This window comes from Sander lucioperca, chromosome 14 (genome assembly GCF_008315115.2).
Source record: "Sander lucioperca isolate FBNREF2018 chromosome 14, SLUC_FBN_1.2, whole genome shotgun sequence".
Lineage (NCBI taxonomy): Eukaryota > Metazoa > Chordata > Actinopteri > Perciformes > Percidae > Sander > Sander lucioperca.
The window spans coordinates 7,189,424-7,204,657 of NC_050186.1; the positions used below are offsets into that span (position 1 = coordinate 7,189,424).

A 15,234-nucleotide genomic window follows, 5' to 3' on the forward strand; every position below is an offset into this window, starting at 1 on the left:
TGTGTTGTGATATTTAAACAAACGATCTGTCAACGGTGAAATAAAAGTCTCTTATTTACGGGACCGGTCTAAAAGACCTCCGGCTTACAGCGGGGTCCCCGAGCGCCCCGGCAGGCGCAAGCTGGCGGCCGCGTCACTTTATGGAGCTCCTCAACTCCGAAAACTTTGGAGCAAATTGTCAATTCGGCAAAGATGCCTATATTCGAAATCTAAACCGTTCATTTCTTGCCTAAAACGTTCTCACAAGTGAATTTAGTGATGAATAAGATGGCGAAAATTGTTAAAATGTTCCCGTTGTTGGTCTGTCTGTACCGGAACCCCGACCCTCACTGAATGCCGAAATGAATGTTGGGATACGGGTGCTGCCAAGTTCATACAAGTTACCAACCAATGCATCCTCGGTAAAATGGGCGTCAAGAACATTTCTGGGAATCTTAACTGTTCTTGGTGAAATGCGAACTTGTGTATTGGGACAGAACTTTGGCAACATGAGATGACGTTTCACAGGGACACAAGAACACATGTCAATAGAAGAACACAGATTGAGAAACGCCCATTTTGTGTTTTAAGACAAGGGCCGTTTTCGAAATCTCCTACTACATACTGCAGATGACTGCAGTATGTGGTTGTCTTTTCCTAATTCCTTTTGAATTCTCCTTCACACCTTTCCTTGACCTCATGACGTTTACCATCGGGGTTAAGGAAAAGTGGTTAGGAAAGGACGTAGGAGGTAACATTTTTGACTTTTTGACGCAGCCAGACACTACAAAGTAAGACAGGAAACTGAAGCAAGGACAGAACTAGGAAACAAAACAGAACACAGAAAGAACACGGGTAACACACAACCACGAAACAGACAACAGGGAAACATACAAACAGGGATTGAAATAACAATAAACAGGAAAAACCACCACCTTGACAGAAATACATTTTATTGAGTGACTGCATGCAGGCGTTATGTCATTGAGTGATACACACTGTGACAAAAGTCTAGAGCAAGAAAGGTCTTCTTATTTTTTCCTCCTGGACGAATGTAAAATTACAAAATAAATGATCTAACGACATTTTGATGGTCTTAGTTGGAGAATATTTTCAAAGGGTCAGAGCTCATTTGGGATGCTGGAAATAGAAACAGAAATACATATTATTTATCTTTTGAACTTCAAATGACCTTTTTTAAACTTGTAAGTTATATAATGATATGAAGGCATGTGTCCTCATTGCATGAATGTAGCCCAGCCACATGCACATAGCCGTCGGATGATTGAGTTCCATGTTAGAATAGATACAGGGGAGCAATTTTTTGGTATTCAGGCCTGCACAGTGTCCACTGAGCACACAGTATAACTGCCAAACAATGTGTCCCCTTTGAGGACCTGCGACATAATTAGAGGCTTTAGAGCAGGAAGTGGACACTGGAGACTATTATGGAGAATATGATTGTTTTAGGTGTTTGCCCTCTACATAGAATGGCCCACTGTATGAGCCTTCATGTCTGGGTTTAAACTACATGACAGTATGGTATGGCTTATCCCAGCAGCTGATTTAGAATGAGGTTAAAGGTAGTGTTACAGTTTTTTTATGTTTTGGGAAAGCAGCAAAAGTCTAATCAGCTGTCCTATTGATGAATCCTTGGCTTCTGCATTTGTTCCAACTGCTACCAAAGCTGACAGTTCAACGCCCTTTACTGCTAGAGGTCAACGTCCTGACAGCTTGTGCTAACAAACCTTGGGGAGGCTGGTGTCATGATAGTTTTAGACACATGGGGCTAGCTGTTCTGTTGTTGTCCAACCGGTGTACACCTGTCAACCTTCACCAGCTGTTGGAAAGAAAGACCTGCACATATAGACATGTGGCCACCTACAGGCAAGGGAAATGATAGCTCCTGTAGATTTGAAAGACAATAGCTGGCATAGATTAAAGTTGGGTCCAGAGCTGCAGGTCTGACACTCCTGGCATTGTGAGTTTGTGTACAGGGCTCAACACTAACTTTTGCTACATGGTTACTAGCTTGGCAACCAGGCATTAGCTTTTGGTTGCCGAAATTGACAATACAGTTTCCATGTTTTAAACTGCCTATATTTGGACCAATTCATTTTGTATGCAACTATACCACACATGTTAATAATGAGACAATGAGATAATGGCTTGCAATATAATTTCCCATCCCTCTCAAATAGGAGTGCAACGGATCACAAAACTCACGGTTCATTTCATGGTTTTGAGTCACGGATCAGATCAATTTTTGAATCAGCACAAAAAAGGGGCAGATTTAAATGATTATTAAAAATGTAATAACAATTACTTTTAACAATAATTACTTCTTTCACCAATAAATTGATGTTAAAAGAAAAAAAACAGATGAGAAAAGGGTATTTTACAATAACTTTGAATGCACCACGAGGTTTACCAGTTTTAAGTAAACGCAACATTTAGTCCCGTCTGTGTTGTTTTTCAGACAACAGTAGTGACCATAGAGCTAGTTTGAGTCTGTTAGCTCATAGCTTTAGTGGCAGACTGTTGTACATCCTGCTGTTGGAATCCTCTCCAGTGAAATACAGTCACACTTTTACACCGACGAAAGAGGTGAGCTGAAAAAAAGTGAGTCACAACAGGAAACAAACACCTTGGTGTGTCAGGGCTTAAGGCCCTGACACACCAAGGTGACCGTCGCCCTAGTTTGTGCTGTGTGTCCTGCACCGTCACCATGCGTCGGCCTTCATCGGCCTAACAGATTCATTTTTTTTCAATTTTTTTTTCAATTTCAAAACCTCAAAGAGTAAGTCTCATCAGCGTCAGTGAGCCAATCAGCATGCCGCATGCTTCTACCAAGATCTAATAATGTCTGTGATTGGCTGTTATTGTGAAAAACTAAAATAAAAACATAGAAAAAGATTTGTACCGCACTGTTGTAATTTCTTTTTGTTTAAATGGATTTAAAAAATTTTTTTATTGAAAATCTTTGAACGATACCCAGCCCTTGTCGACAAAATATTTCAAATATACAGTACACTTTATATGGAAATGAAATGCCAATCTATAAATCTGATTTAACGTTCATATTTATATTTATGGAGTAGATATACCTATTGTTGAAAATGTGAATTGCATCCTTTAATAGTGAATGTAATGAAGTTGTCTGTTGTATGACAGGTGCCACCTGCATCTTGAAGAAGAAGTTTTCGGCCTCCCAGTTCTGGAAGGACTGTAGGAAACATGACGTTACTGTTTTCCAGTATATTGGTGAACTCTGCAGATACCTCTGCAACCAGCCCAAGGTAATCTGTTCGCCATTCAGCTGGGAGTGGCAATAACCTCTTGCAAAAACTACATCCTGCCTCTTTCTGCATGGACATACTGACAGCAACAAAACGCTTCCTTTCTGGTTAATTTTGGTTTAAAATTGCTATTAAGTAAAATTCACATTGTTGTATCACCCCCCTAAATGACAATATGCCCTGTGGAATCTTTGATAAGATAGTTAGTTAGATAAATAGATAAATAGATATGGAATTAAAAGAATGTACATTGAAATACATTTTCAACATACATACATAGTATATATAACAAAATAAAATATGTATAATAAAAATAGATATAGTCACGTTAGTAGTGTGCCCACATTCTGCCAACATGTCTGGTCAGTTTTCAGAATGATTGCTTTCTGTGTGATTGTTGTGAATTTGAAGTAAAGTTTAGTAGACACCCAAACCATTGATCTCCAAAATACCTTCAAGTTTTCCACTCTCCACTTTTATTGTATACATATATAACATGTGATTTGTTATCCACACGCCAGGCTACTAAACAGATAATCAACATACATTGCCACTTAATGAATGACAGAGTAAGTGAGTTAAGAGTTGAGCAACAGGAAAAAGCCTCAATGCCTTTCACCGTAGGCAGACTTGTTTTCTCTGTAGAGAGGCTTCTTTACAGTCACTGCTACTTGTGAATCACAGGAGTAAAGTTGTGCACAACTGTGGCAAAAGGACAAGCAGGGTCTTTGTTTTCATGTTTGTGTACTCCCATGGTGGACACGTTGACGTGCACGCACACACAGTGTGAGGGCCCAGGACATCCTGTCTTGAGGCTGGACTCAAAGTCCTCTTTGTCCCCTGTCCCTCTGTTATTTGACTGTGTGGGTGGAAGGCTGGCCATGCTGTCCTCAACACTGATTTGCAAATTAAAGATGTGGACACGAACAGCAGATAAGCACTTTTTCACAAGGTCAATGTGTGCACACAAGCGTGAGGACCAATTACTGCCTGTATGCGCTCATTATGCACAATGTGCAAATACCACAGAACTCATCACAGAGGACAAAAACACACCAGGCATCATCTGTAGCTTTGCCCAAACGTCTTTTTACTTGATCACGAGTCTGAGAATGAACTGTTCATAGTATACTTATTTAGACTTCACATGCCAATGTAGTCATTGTAGTAGACACAGTAGTTTTTAAGATTTAAAGGTCCCATATTATGTTCATTTTCAGGTTTATACTTGTACTTTGGTTTTGTACTAGAACATGTTTACATGCTTTAATGTAAAAAAAACACGATATTTTTCTAATACTGTCTGTCTAAATATAACTGTATTTCCCCTCTGTCTAAAACACTCTGTTTTAGCGCCTGTCTCTTTAAGGCCCCCTCCTGAAAAAGCCCAGTCTGCTCTGATTGGTCAGTGTTTCCGGGTCTTCAGCATCTGCACTCTCTGTGTTTTTGCACCACCATTGCAGCCGGAGAATGACTGTAACGGCACTGTAGCAGAACGTTCTACTTATGTATAGTACAGTTGTGACATCACAACCGTACAGGAAGTCTTGAAGGCTCGTTAAAAGGCACAGTTTCTGAATACAGGCTGTGTGCATTTCTCTGTGGATTGAGCATATTGATACAGTCACAGTATTTATGTAGCACCTAGACTACATGATAATCAAAAAAGTAATTACCTTTAATGAAATCAAAATTCACAATTCACAATTTTGTGCCTTCTCGGCTCCTCGATCCTCCAGCTTGTGACCCAGAAATCATTCTCAGCGCGCTGTCTTGAAGAATGTCCTAATTCAACCTGAACGTCAAGTGGAAATTTATAAGCTGAAAAAGCCTCATTTGCATAAAAAACATTCTCTTTGCTATAGGTATATTGATAGCATTGACTTTTCTATTCTTTTCATTTTTGCAACTGACTTAATCAGAATGTGCATTAACATTGAATTATTTTCCCTAATTTTTCATTTGTTCATTGAGAAATGGTTAGTTGTCAGCAGTCGGATCTATTGAGCTAATGTCATCCCATCCTTCTCCCCGCATCAGACAGACGAGGATAAGGTTCACAAGGTGCGGATGGGAGTCGGGAATGGTCTGCGGCAGGACGTCTGGCGGGAGTTCCACAGTCGCTTTGGGAACGTTCAAATGTGCGAGGTGTATGGCTCCACCGAGGGAAACCTGTGTTTCATGAACCACGTCGGCAAGATCGGAACTGTGGGCCGCTCTAACTTCTTCTACAGGGTGAGTACTTTGTAGCCTAATGGTGTGAGCTCTGCAAGAAGTGAGGAGGGGATGAAATGAAAGTAGTAAATATCCCATGTAACACACACTGGTTGCCTGACTTAGGTGATTTAAATAGGGGTGCATATTCGAAAATTCCATGCTTTGATTGAAAGAGAAAGAAATCTTCGCAGAGGCGTAAAGTCCAGATCAGACCAAATATTGGGTGGATGACGTTAGTAATAGTAAGATGCTTGCTACAGCTGCATTTCTAGTGATGAAACGGCAAAAACGTTTTACTTCTCTGATTCACTGTTCTGTTTTAACAACGGGCACTCCACCATATACCGTGCTGGCGGGCGCTTGTTGCGCCTCCTGACCGGTTCTGACCTCTGCAACTTTTCACTGCAACGTTCTAAATCGGTTTTGTCTCGTCGCGAATCTTTGAGGCTTTTCATAAATCTTTTTTATTTATTTATTTTTGGGCATTTTTAGGCCTTTATTTGACAGGACAGCTGAAAACATGAAAGGGGAGAGAGAGGGAAATGACATGCAGCAAAGAGCCGCAGGTCGGAGTCAAACCCGTGACCGCGGCGTCGAGGAGTAAACCTCTATTATGAGTGCGCGCTCTACCACCTGATCTATCCGGGCGCCTTAATACATCTTTTTAGTGAGTAAATACATCCAACCGCCCCATGACAGATTTAAGTTTCACTTTCCATGAACTGTGACCTACAGCACCCACCCCCCACCCACGTGATTCAAGGATCAGTCGATGATAGGCAAGACTGTACAATTCTGATTTGACTATGAAAATTCATAGTCGGCGAAATGGCTAAATTTAGAAAAAAAATCAAAGTTGACTCTGTTTGAAAGTCCTGTGTTTGATTGACCCATCCCCCCCAACCTGCCTCCTTACCAGGACGTTTGCCGCTCTTACCGTGGATTTCCACAGGATGCAGAACGTCTGCGGACCGGCTCCGCTGCAGAACGGCTGCGTGCTCCGCCGTCCGTCAATACCCACCAGGTCCGGATTTGTTGTGTAACGGCTGCGGCCAGCCGACCTCGAGATCTCGCGAGTTCACGTATGTTCGCGCGATATAACAGGATGTAGTTTCTATAAACAGACCCACAAAACCAACACCAGTTAGTTTCCATCCAGAGGAGTAGAGGGGAAACTACTCTGTGCTGTGTTTTCAAGGTGTAGTGCAGGGAAATATGACCTGCCGTGAGCACGGTGTATTTTATTTTGAAAAGTTACCGGATGTTTTATTTTGTTTCTGTGCTCGACTTCCTGTCCCGCACAATCTGAATTGTGCTGAATTGCTGCGGAGCTCTCCGTCGTCCGTCAAAAATAGAAGCTCTGCGTATCTGCTCCGGAGGGCTGCGGACTGACGGAACTGGGACGGAGTAGGGACGCAGACCTTCTGCAGTCAGTGGAAATACACACATTGACTTTAATGGAAACCTAATGACTCCGTCGACGTTCCGGAAACGTTCCGCAGACGTTCCGCAGACGTTCCGCATCCAGTGGAAATTGCCGGTTATACGTCCTCACCTCACTTCCTGCTTTACTCCTGTCAGAACTACTACGGCCACTAGAGGGCGCTACCACTAGGAACTTATAATAAGTCTTATTTCCAGTAGGTTACCAGTTTGAAAAAGTCACGGTTTCAAAACCACTAAAACTTCCCGTCATACCGTTCCTGTGGTATGAGCTGGTTTTGGAGTCTTCAAGGACAGAAAGTGCAGTTTAGAAATCCTTCTCCCTGCCCGTGTGCAGTGTGTTTTAAAATCAAATACATTGTGCTGAATGGAAATGTTCTTACCCAGACATTTCAAAATAATACATCTTAAAGCTGTAATTGCGATACTGTGAAACTGTGATGTTCTTGCTGAAGGTTATCAAACGGTCAGAATCTCTCAGCGACCCAGGCCTGCTGTCCAGTCAGTGTTAAAATGTGTGCTGTGAAAAATATCTGGTAACCTGAAGCTGATTAGTGGGTGATTGTTCCATTAGTTAGATTAGGTTGTAATGCCACTGCCCAATGCAATGATTGTTTCTCTTGCTTTTGGTGTAGCTCCTGTTCAAGTATGATCTGATAAAGTATGACATGGTGAAAGATGAACCAGTGACCGATCAGAATGGTTTCTGTCAGCGAGTGGAAAGGGGTAAGAGTGCAACTCAAAGAACATTTCCACAACAGGATTGCCTTTCTTGTTATTCTTTGAAAGTTGACTTCACCTGACAATGATAGTGTATTGATTTGAGACTTTCCGTTCCATGTCTCTTCTCAGGCGAGACGGGGCTTTTGCTGTCCAAGGTGAGCTCCACCAGCCCATTCTTTGGCTACGCTGGGAGCAAGCAACTGACGGAGAAGAAGCTGATGAGAAACGTGTTTGTGAAAGGAGACGCCTACTTTAACACGGGCGACCTCATGGCTGAAGATCAGGAGGGCTTCATCTGTTTCAGGGACCGAGTGGGAGACACCTTCAGGTACAGTTGGTACCCACCGTACACTGCCACCTCTAACCCTCGTGTTGTCTTCCCGTCGACCATGAACTTGTTGTCCTTCAGGGTTTCTTTTTTTGGGGGGGCCTTTTTTCAACGTTTTTGTCCCTTTTTTTTATGCTTTTTTTTTTTTTGTCACTTCTTAAAGTGATGGTTGGGAGTAATTTCACTTCATTGGTCGAGTTAGCGTTATCAGCTGGTTAGCTTAGTGCAGGCGCTAATGCATCGAAGTTTGTATCACGTAAATTACCCCACTAATAATGCCCGGAATGATACCAAACTTCTACAGTAGTACAAATAGTTTCTTTACTTATAAAATGAGGCATTAGAAAATGTATAACTACAGAGCACAACATCTATTGCCGGAAGAGACTACTGGTAAAGAAGAATCAAGAAGCGAGTAAACAGCAGAAGCAGCTACTGCAGCGTGAGGCGATAGGACAAGATGCCACACAGTTGTATATATCCCGGCTGTGGTTTAAAAGCAATAGATGCGGTAGCAGCCGAGAAGAGTTTCCATCAGGCAAGTGTTATTTAAATATACTTCTGGTGTAGTTACAAACTTCCTTATGCCTCGTTTTATAAGTACAGAAACTATTTGTACTACTGTAGAAGTTTGGTATCTTTCCGGGCATTATTAGTGGGGTAATTTACGAGATACAAACATGGATCCATTAGCGCCTGCACTAAGCTAACCAGCTGATAACGCTAACTCGACCAACGTTATAACAAGGGAAAAAAGCTTATGGGGGGTTGTTTGGCTCGAGGTCAAGGTGCAAAGCAGCCTAGGGTGAAATTACTCCCAACCATCACTTCAACTTCCTTAACGCTTTTTTAAATTCATGATCAATAAACCTAATTTATATGACATTAAACCAAATTTTCGAGTTAAAAAAAGCTGAAATTATGAATTATTTTGACTAATAGGTAAGATCAGAGGATGTCGAGTGCATCACTGACTGTCAAAGTTTAGTCAGGATGCGGTTTTGAAACCATTTAAAAAAATGTATATGCTATAAAATTGAATAAAACACCCAAAATGTAATGGAAATATTGTTTTTTTTTAAATGTTGTTTGGGTTCCATACAATGTACATCCATATTATTGTTATTGTTGTTGCAATTTGCTTGAAAGAAACCCATATTTCGAATATTAAAAACTTGGGTCAAAGTTGACCCAAAGACAACACAAGGGTTAAGGAGTCCATCCCTATGGTGCTGTTCAGCCCGATGATGTCGTCAGCCTAAAGACAACACATTTATAACAGAAACTCTGGAAAGATGTGGCCATTTACCAGGTCTCGACGGATATATGAGCAAGAGAGTTTACGGTGCAATGTTAGGGTGAAGTAGTATGTCCCAACAGTATGCATTCTGCCATGCAACAGTACACACTTTGTAAGGGTAGCTGCAGTATACACTAAAGGTAATGCTTCTGGAACACAGATAGATAGTCTTTATATTCCCCAAAGGAAAAGCTCACCATGACAATAGATTAGATTAGATAGACTTTTATTGATCCCAAATTGGGAAATTTCAGTGCTACTGCAGCAAAATATAGAATATACAAGAAATAATAAATAGAATACAAGAACAACTATTCAAAAGAATGTACAAACATGTATACAAATTGGGAATAAAAATGTACTACTACTTAAATATTATTTATAAAGATGTAAGTAAAACCTATGTTTGTGAAGTGTTAAAACGTTGTATTGCCTGTGGTAGAAATACAATAAATAAATAAAAAATAGACACCACAGTACAAAACATGGTTCTGAAAGACCTCAGCAATTGTTAGCAAGACGGTGGAAGTTTATCAGCTGCAGGCGGACTTCAGAGATGGAACACATACAGTCGTGACAAGTGGAACCACGCTCCAGCATCCGCCCTTTGTTTCTGGCTGCAACACTTGCACTGTTTTTTAATTTAATTTTTTTTATATTTAGGACACAACACTTGCACTGTTAATCATCATCTTGTTTCCCTGACTTCAGGTGGAAGGGTGAAAATGTAGCAACGACAGAGGTAACAGAGACTCTCGGGCTGGTGGATTTTATCCAAGAAGTCAATGTATACGGAGTGGAAATACAAGGTTTGTTTAAGTCTCCTTTTGCCCTCCAAATTCTGCTCATCTCCATCAGCCAACATGCCTTTGGAAGTTTCCAGTATAGGTGTTTTCAGAATAATCATCCCCTAATACTGTACCACATATAATAACTTTATTATTGCAATAGTTTCCCGCTAAGTGCTGTTACCATTCCTGATGAAGAATAACCCTGAGCTGGAGAATGATGATGAGTCTAAACCATGTTGTGTCCACAGGGCACGAGGGCAGAGCGGGCATGGCTGCCATGATTGTACGACCAGGACACACGTTCGATGGGAAGAAACTGTTTGAGCATGTGATGAGGGAAATCCCACCGTACGCTCGTCCACTGTTCATAAGGCTTCAGGTAACAGAGCAGAGACATGCTGAGTAGGGCTGGATACTCAACTCAATACCTGTTAGGCACTGATCGAATTGTCTCAATTCAATTCAATTTTATTTATAGTATCAAATCATAATAAGAGTTATCTTGAGACACTTTACAGATAGAGTAATGCAAATACCACACTCTGTAATTTACAAAGCCACAACTATTACAGTGATTGCCTCAAGAGCAAGTATTAGCAGCAGCTATTGCGACAGTGGCAAGGAAAAACTCCCTTTTAGGAAGAAACCTGGGACAGACCCAGACTCTTGGTAGGCGGTGTCTGACGGCACCGGTTGGGGGTGTGATGAATGGTGGCAATAGTAGTCACAATAAAGATAGTGGAACAGTGACCACAATGGTAGTCGTAGTAGTTCATGTCATAGTAGGGCACAGCAGGGCGTTATAGGGTGTGGTGTGGCACAGCAGCCTGGGTGGACGCGGTTGGACGCAGCAGGACGCAGTCGGGCACTGCGTGGAATCGCGGAGCGTAGCAGGGTGTAGTAGGTCCAGAGCGACAGCTGCACCCAAGACCCTGGTCTAGGTGCCACCCTATTCCAAGGTGATATTCTGGGTGAAGAAGAAACATAGGGACACCGGGGAGAAAACTCCCCAGAGCTAGGTTAGTAACAAGCATTTCTGGGACTAAGATCCACACAAAAGGAGACAAGTGAAAAGAGAGAAGAGAGAGCAGCTCATTGTGTCCTTGGAACGAAGGAACTTCCCCAAGCAGCAGTCTGGAGTTATAATAGCATAACTAAGAGAGGCAGTCTCAATGCCTCGTCATTCAAAACCCAATTTCAATCGTTCAGGACCTGGTATCAAAGTCACAGTATTGGTATTGGTACTGGTATGGAATATTTTTGAATGATACCCAGCCCTAATGCTGACACACTGTTTCTGCGTCTTGATTTTGTTGATGAATGTTCTTCGTTAGAGGACTATAGTGGAGTTTCCATCCATCCAGGACAGAACAGGTTTAGGATGACACCACTGACATCAGCTGGTGGAATGTGTAATTGCACAACTTTACAGTAAGCTCATACAAATGTGGAACTATGTAACTCAGAATAAGAATCAGAATCAGAAAGGCGTTTATCACCACAGTGAGTTACACCTACATGGAATTTGCCTTGGTGAATGGTGCATACATAAACAAACAAACATATTCAACATTAATAAGAATAACCAATAAATACAGAAACAGAAACCAAAATATACATAATAGCTGTTTAGCATAAGAAAAAGGTGGCTGAATGGATTGAGTGCAGAATGTAAAGAAAATATAGTATGTGCAATGGACAGATGCATAGACCAGAATGAAGGTTAGGGCAAAGTGTAGTGACACTGTCTGCCTAAGCATAGTTTCACATTGCCAGAGTGCTGTGGAGATAGGTCTGGCTACACCACAGATACATTCTGGGATAAAATAAGCAGTACTTTCATCACCGTAAAACACACTTCAATCAAAGTCGACAGAAAATAAACCCTAAATTCACCCATTTACATGTGGAAATACGCTGGCTCTATACACGCTAAAAGTAGTGATTATTAACATGGAGTCTGGTGGGTTTGGTGATGGTGATGGTGATTTCGGGGCTGTTTTCAAAAAATGAAACCGGAAATGACAGAACATCTCTCTAGACCTCATAAACACAGAGCACGCTGTCGCCAGTTATTGTTTTTATCAGAGAGTGGTGATAGTAGTCAAGAAGGATCGTTGTTGTCATTACTCGCTGAACGGAAGAAAATACCACGGCTAGTAATAAGAAGATACTGGCGTTGGCAGTGCTTCTTGTGGAAGAAGCACTGATTCACTAGTCAAGGGCTAGCACTCCACCAATCAGATTGGTCATTGAGTCTGACTGCCCACTGGCCGATTCAACAAGTCAAACCGGCCAAAATGGATGCCAATGGCTCCTTCGACTGATGATGGCAAGGTACACGCTGAACAGACTCGGGTCACCGACCTCGCCAGACTGTCAGACGACCGATAATTGGGTTGGTGTGTCAGAGCCTTTACACAGCTAATGTGTGCACAGCTTTAGAGCCAGCATGCTCTAATGGCATGCACAGCTATGAGCAATGAGAAATCACCTAAAGTAGCCACTGTAGATGTATAACTGTAGGTCCCAACTGGAATTTTCAACAAACATTCGACAGTTCATGTTCAAAGCGTATTTATTTCAGACTGAATCCTGGTGTTTCTTCCCTTTAGGAGGTGATGGAAATGACGAGCACCTTCAAACAGCAGAAGTTCCAGCTGGTTCGGAGCGGCTTCAACCCCGCGACCATCTCTGATCTTCTCTATGTATTGGACTACCCGCAGGAGAGCTACATTCCTCTAACAGACAGCATCTACCAGAGCATCATCGCCGGAGAACGCAAGCTATAGAACTCCCCAAGTAAGGAAGGGATGACTCAGCTGGAATCAGTTGCACACAGACGGATAGAACTGAGCTCTGCCTGCTGCTGCGTGTTATATTCAGTGGAAACCAGTGAGCCTACAGTCACGTTCAATGATTTACTGAAGTCTGAATGAAAAGCAATCAGCCGGTTCGTGAAGAGAAGCCATGATGAGTTGATCAAATACTGTGAACAGTAATGTCTCTGAGATTTCTTTGTTAAACAAAACATCAGATGAATAACGTGAACCTGAACGCATCACTATAAAACCTTATTTCACCGCTCACACCTTCAACTGAAACAAACCGTTCAACACACTGCTAAGAAACACCTTATCTAAAAGCTCTTAATAAATCAATTCAACAGATTGGATGTGGTAATGGTATTACACAGATCTGGGCTAAATTAATAGATACATAATGAATTCATGAACTGTTCTATATAGTCTTTTTTAATGTCTTTCTGCAAAGATCAGGGGGGTAAATTATCCATTCATCAGAATCATACATGTGGTTTGTAACTTACAAACAAAATAAATGGTTCACAGCTATGTTTTTGCTACTTTGCTGACACCTGTCAAACTGCTTAACATGTCCATCTTATTTTTCCAACGAGATCAACGAGTTTAGCCCGAGATATTCTTTTCACAGTTTTTTTATGGCGTCAGATTTGTGCCACGATAAAACATGCTCCCGAGCACCAATTCAACAATCGAGAGTGGGCCTACAGGTTTTCGGTGCCAGTGTAGATTAGGGCTGCAGCTGATTATTTTCTTTGCTAAACTAATCTGTTGATTACTTTCTCGATTAACCGATTAGTTTGGTCTATAAAATGTCAGCTGTGCGCGTGAACCATCATGTGGCACGTGTGTGCAGAAGACAAACGATCCACATTGTTTTTACGTTCATACGCAAACGCTTACCCCCATTGTCCACTGGGAGCGTCTGAGCTGCGTTCCGGTTTTGTTCCGTCCTCCGAGACGCTCCCGGTGTGGTATGGTGCGTGGCGCACCATACCACACCGGGAGCGTCTCAGAAGCGGAGTGACTCGCAGATTTTATTGTCTACAAGTACTTTACAGAACAATCAGGTGTTTATTAAGCTAGTCTCTACCTTCCACTCCTGTATTTAAACTCCATGTCTTCTCTTTTCTGCCGTTTCCTGATATAAAGGATCTGTTTATTATGTTTTTCTACCTCCAAGCTGACTCTCTTGTCGCCCGTAGTGTTGTAGAGGAGACATATACGATATTGGGGGGGGTATTTTGGTTAATTGACGCCCTGCGGCTCACGTGAAAATAGACCTGGCGTGTATCTTTAGAGGAGCGGAGAGCCGCTTCACACACACTTCTGGGATGCGCCATGGCGCAGCTGGTGGAATATCAAGCATTGACTTGAGTGCCCGCGATTTCTCGCGGGGGCCGCAGGCGCCTCTGGAACGCAGCACAGACGCGCCTGGTGGAAAATAGGGGTAACCCAACCTAGATTTACAGATGTCATTACAGGAAGCCCGGAGTTGGTGTACCGGCAGAAGAGTTTCTGTCTTTATTAACAAGTAGCGCAAGATAGCAACGTAAATAAAGAAACGTATACGTTTCTGTTGTCTGTTCTGTTGTTGGGATGTGAGCGTTTGGATTGGCCCACCGCCGTCAAGTCATATTGGTAGCTAGCAGCAACACTGTTTTGTATAATGAAGCTTAGTGTATGTTCAGCCAGGAAGACTATCACTCACTCATTCTCATCCCCCTCTCTTTCCCTCTCCTCCTGCTTCTCCTTATCAGCTGATTGGGTGCGTTTACTCTTTTAGTTAACCCAACCAGATTTAGCCACAATCTTTATTAGCCAATCACACCTCTGCTGTCAATATTTAAATGTTCTCCTCCTCCCCGTTCACCTCCTGTTATCTCCAGCGCCAGGTCTGAGCTCCTCTTCTTATCCAATCAGATCTCAGCATCCTCTTCAGTCATCGCCACCACCACCAGGGTCTAGGCTTCATCAGGGGGGATTTCCTACACTCTTCACAGTTTCTCGACCACCTTTAAAATATGACTTCACAGGAATTTAATGACAATGGGGTCTAATCGCCAAAGACTTTTTCTCATGTATCATTTTTTTATTGTGCATGAATGAATAATTCTCAACTCAAAATGAAGTCTCTCCTGATTGAACTCCCAGATGCAAGGATCCTCAAAGTCAGAGCCAGTCTCTCTTGCAAACTGACCGGGCTGCTGTGGGTCCTTCCATGTTGAATGTACGGATTAAAGCGATGCAGCAGCTCATCAAAACGGGGAGCGGACATGCGGAAGTAGCTGAAGTGCATTTCCTCGTCCACGTCTCGGCCTCACAATGTGTC

General features: G+C 42.3%; 1 protein-coding gene across 1 annotated transcript in view; it reads left to right on the forward strand.

Moving 5' to 3' along the window:
- Window positions 1–13,433, forward strand: part of slc27a6 (solute carrier family 27 member 6) — a 46,484-nt gene extending 33,051 nt beyond the window's left edge. The window contains exons 4-10 of the mRNA XM_031282336.2: window positions 3,154–3,278; window positions 5,319–5,513; window positions 7,574–7,664; window positions 7,791–7,989; window positions 10,001–10,098; window positions 10,329–10,459; window positions 12,696–13,433. Of these exons, the coding sequence (XP_031138196.2) occupies window positions 3,154–3,278; window positions 5,319–5,513; window positions 7,574–7,664; window positions 7,791–7,989; window positions 10,001–10,098; window positions 10,329–10,459; window positions 12,696–12,872 (1,016 nt within the window). The 3' untranslated portion in view covers window positions 12,873–13,433. The remainder of the gene's footprint in view (window positions 1–3,153; window positions 3,279–5,318; window positions 5,514–7,573; window positions 7,665–7,790; window positions 7,990–10,000; window positions 10,099–10,328; window positions 10,460–12,695) is intronic.
- Window positions 13,434–15,234: the final 1,801 nt, after the last annotated feature.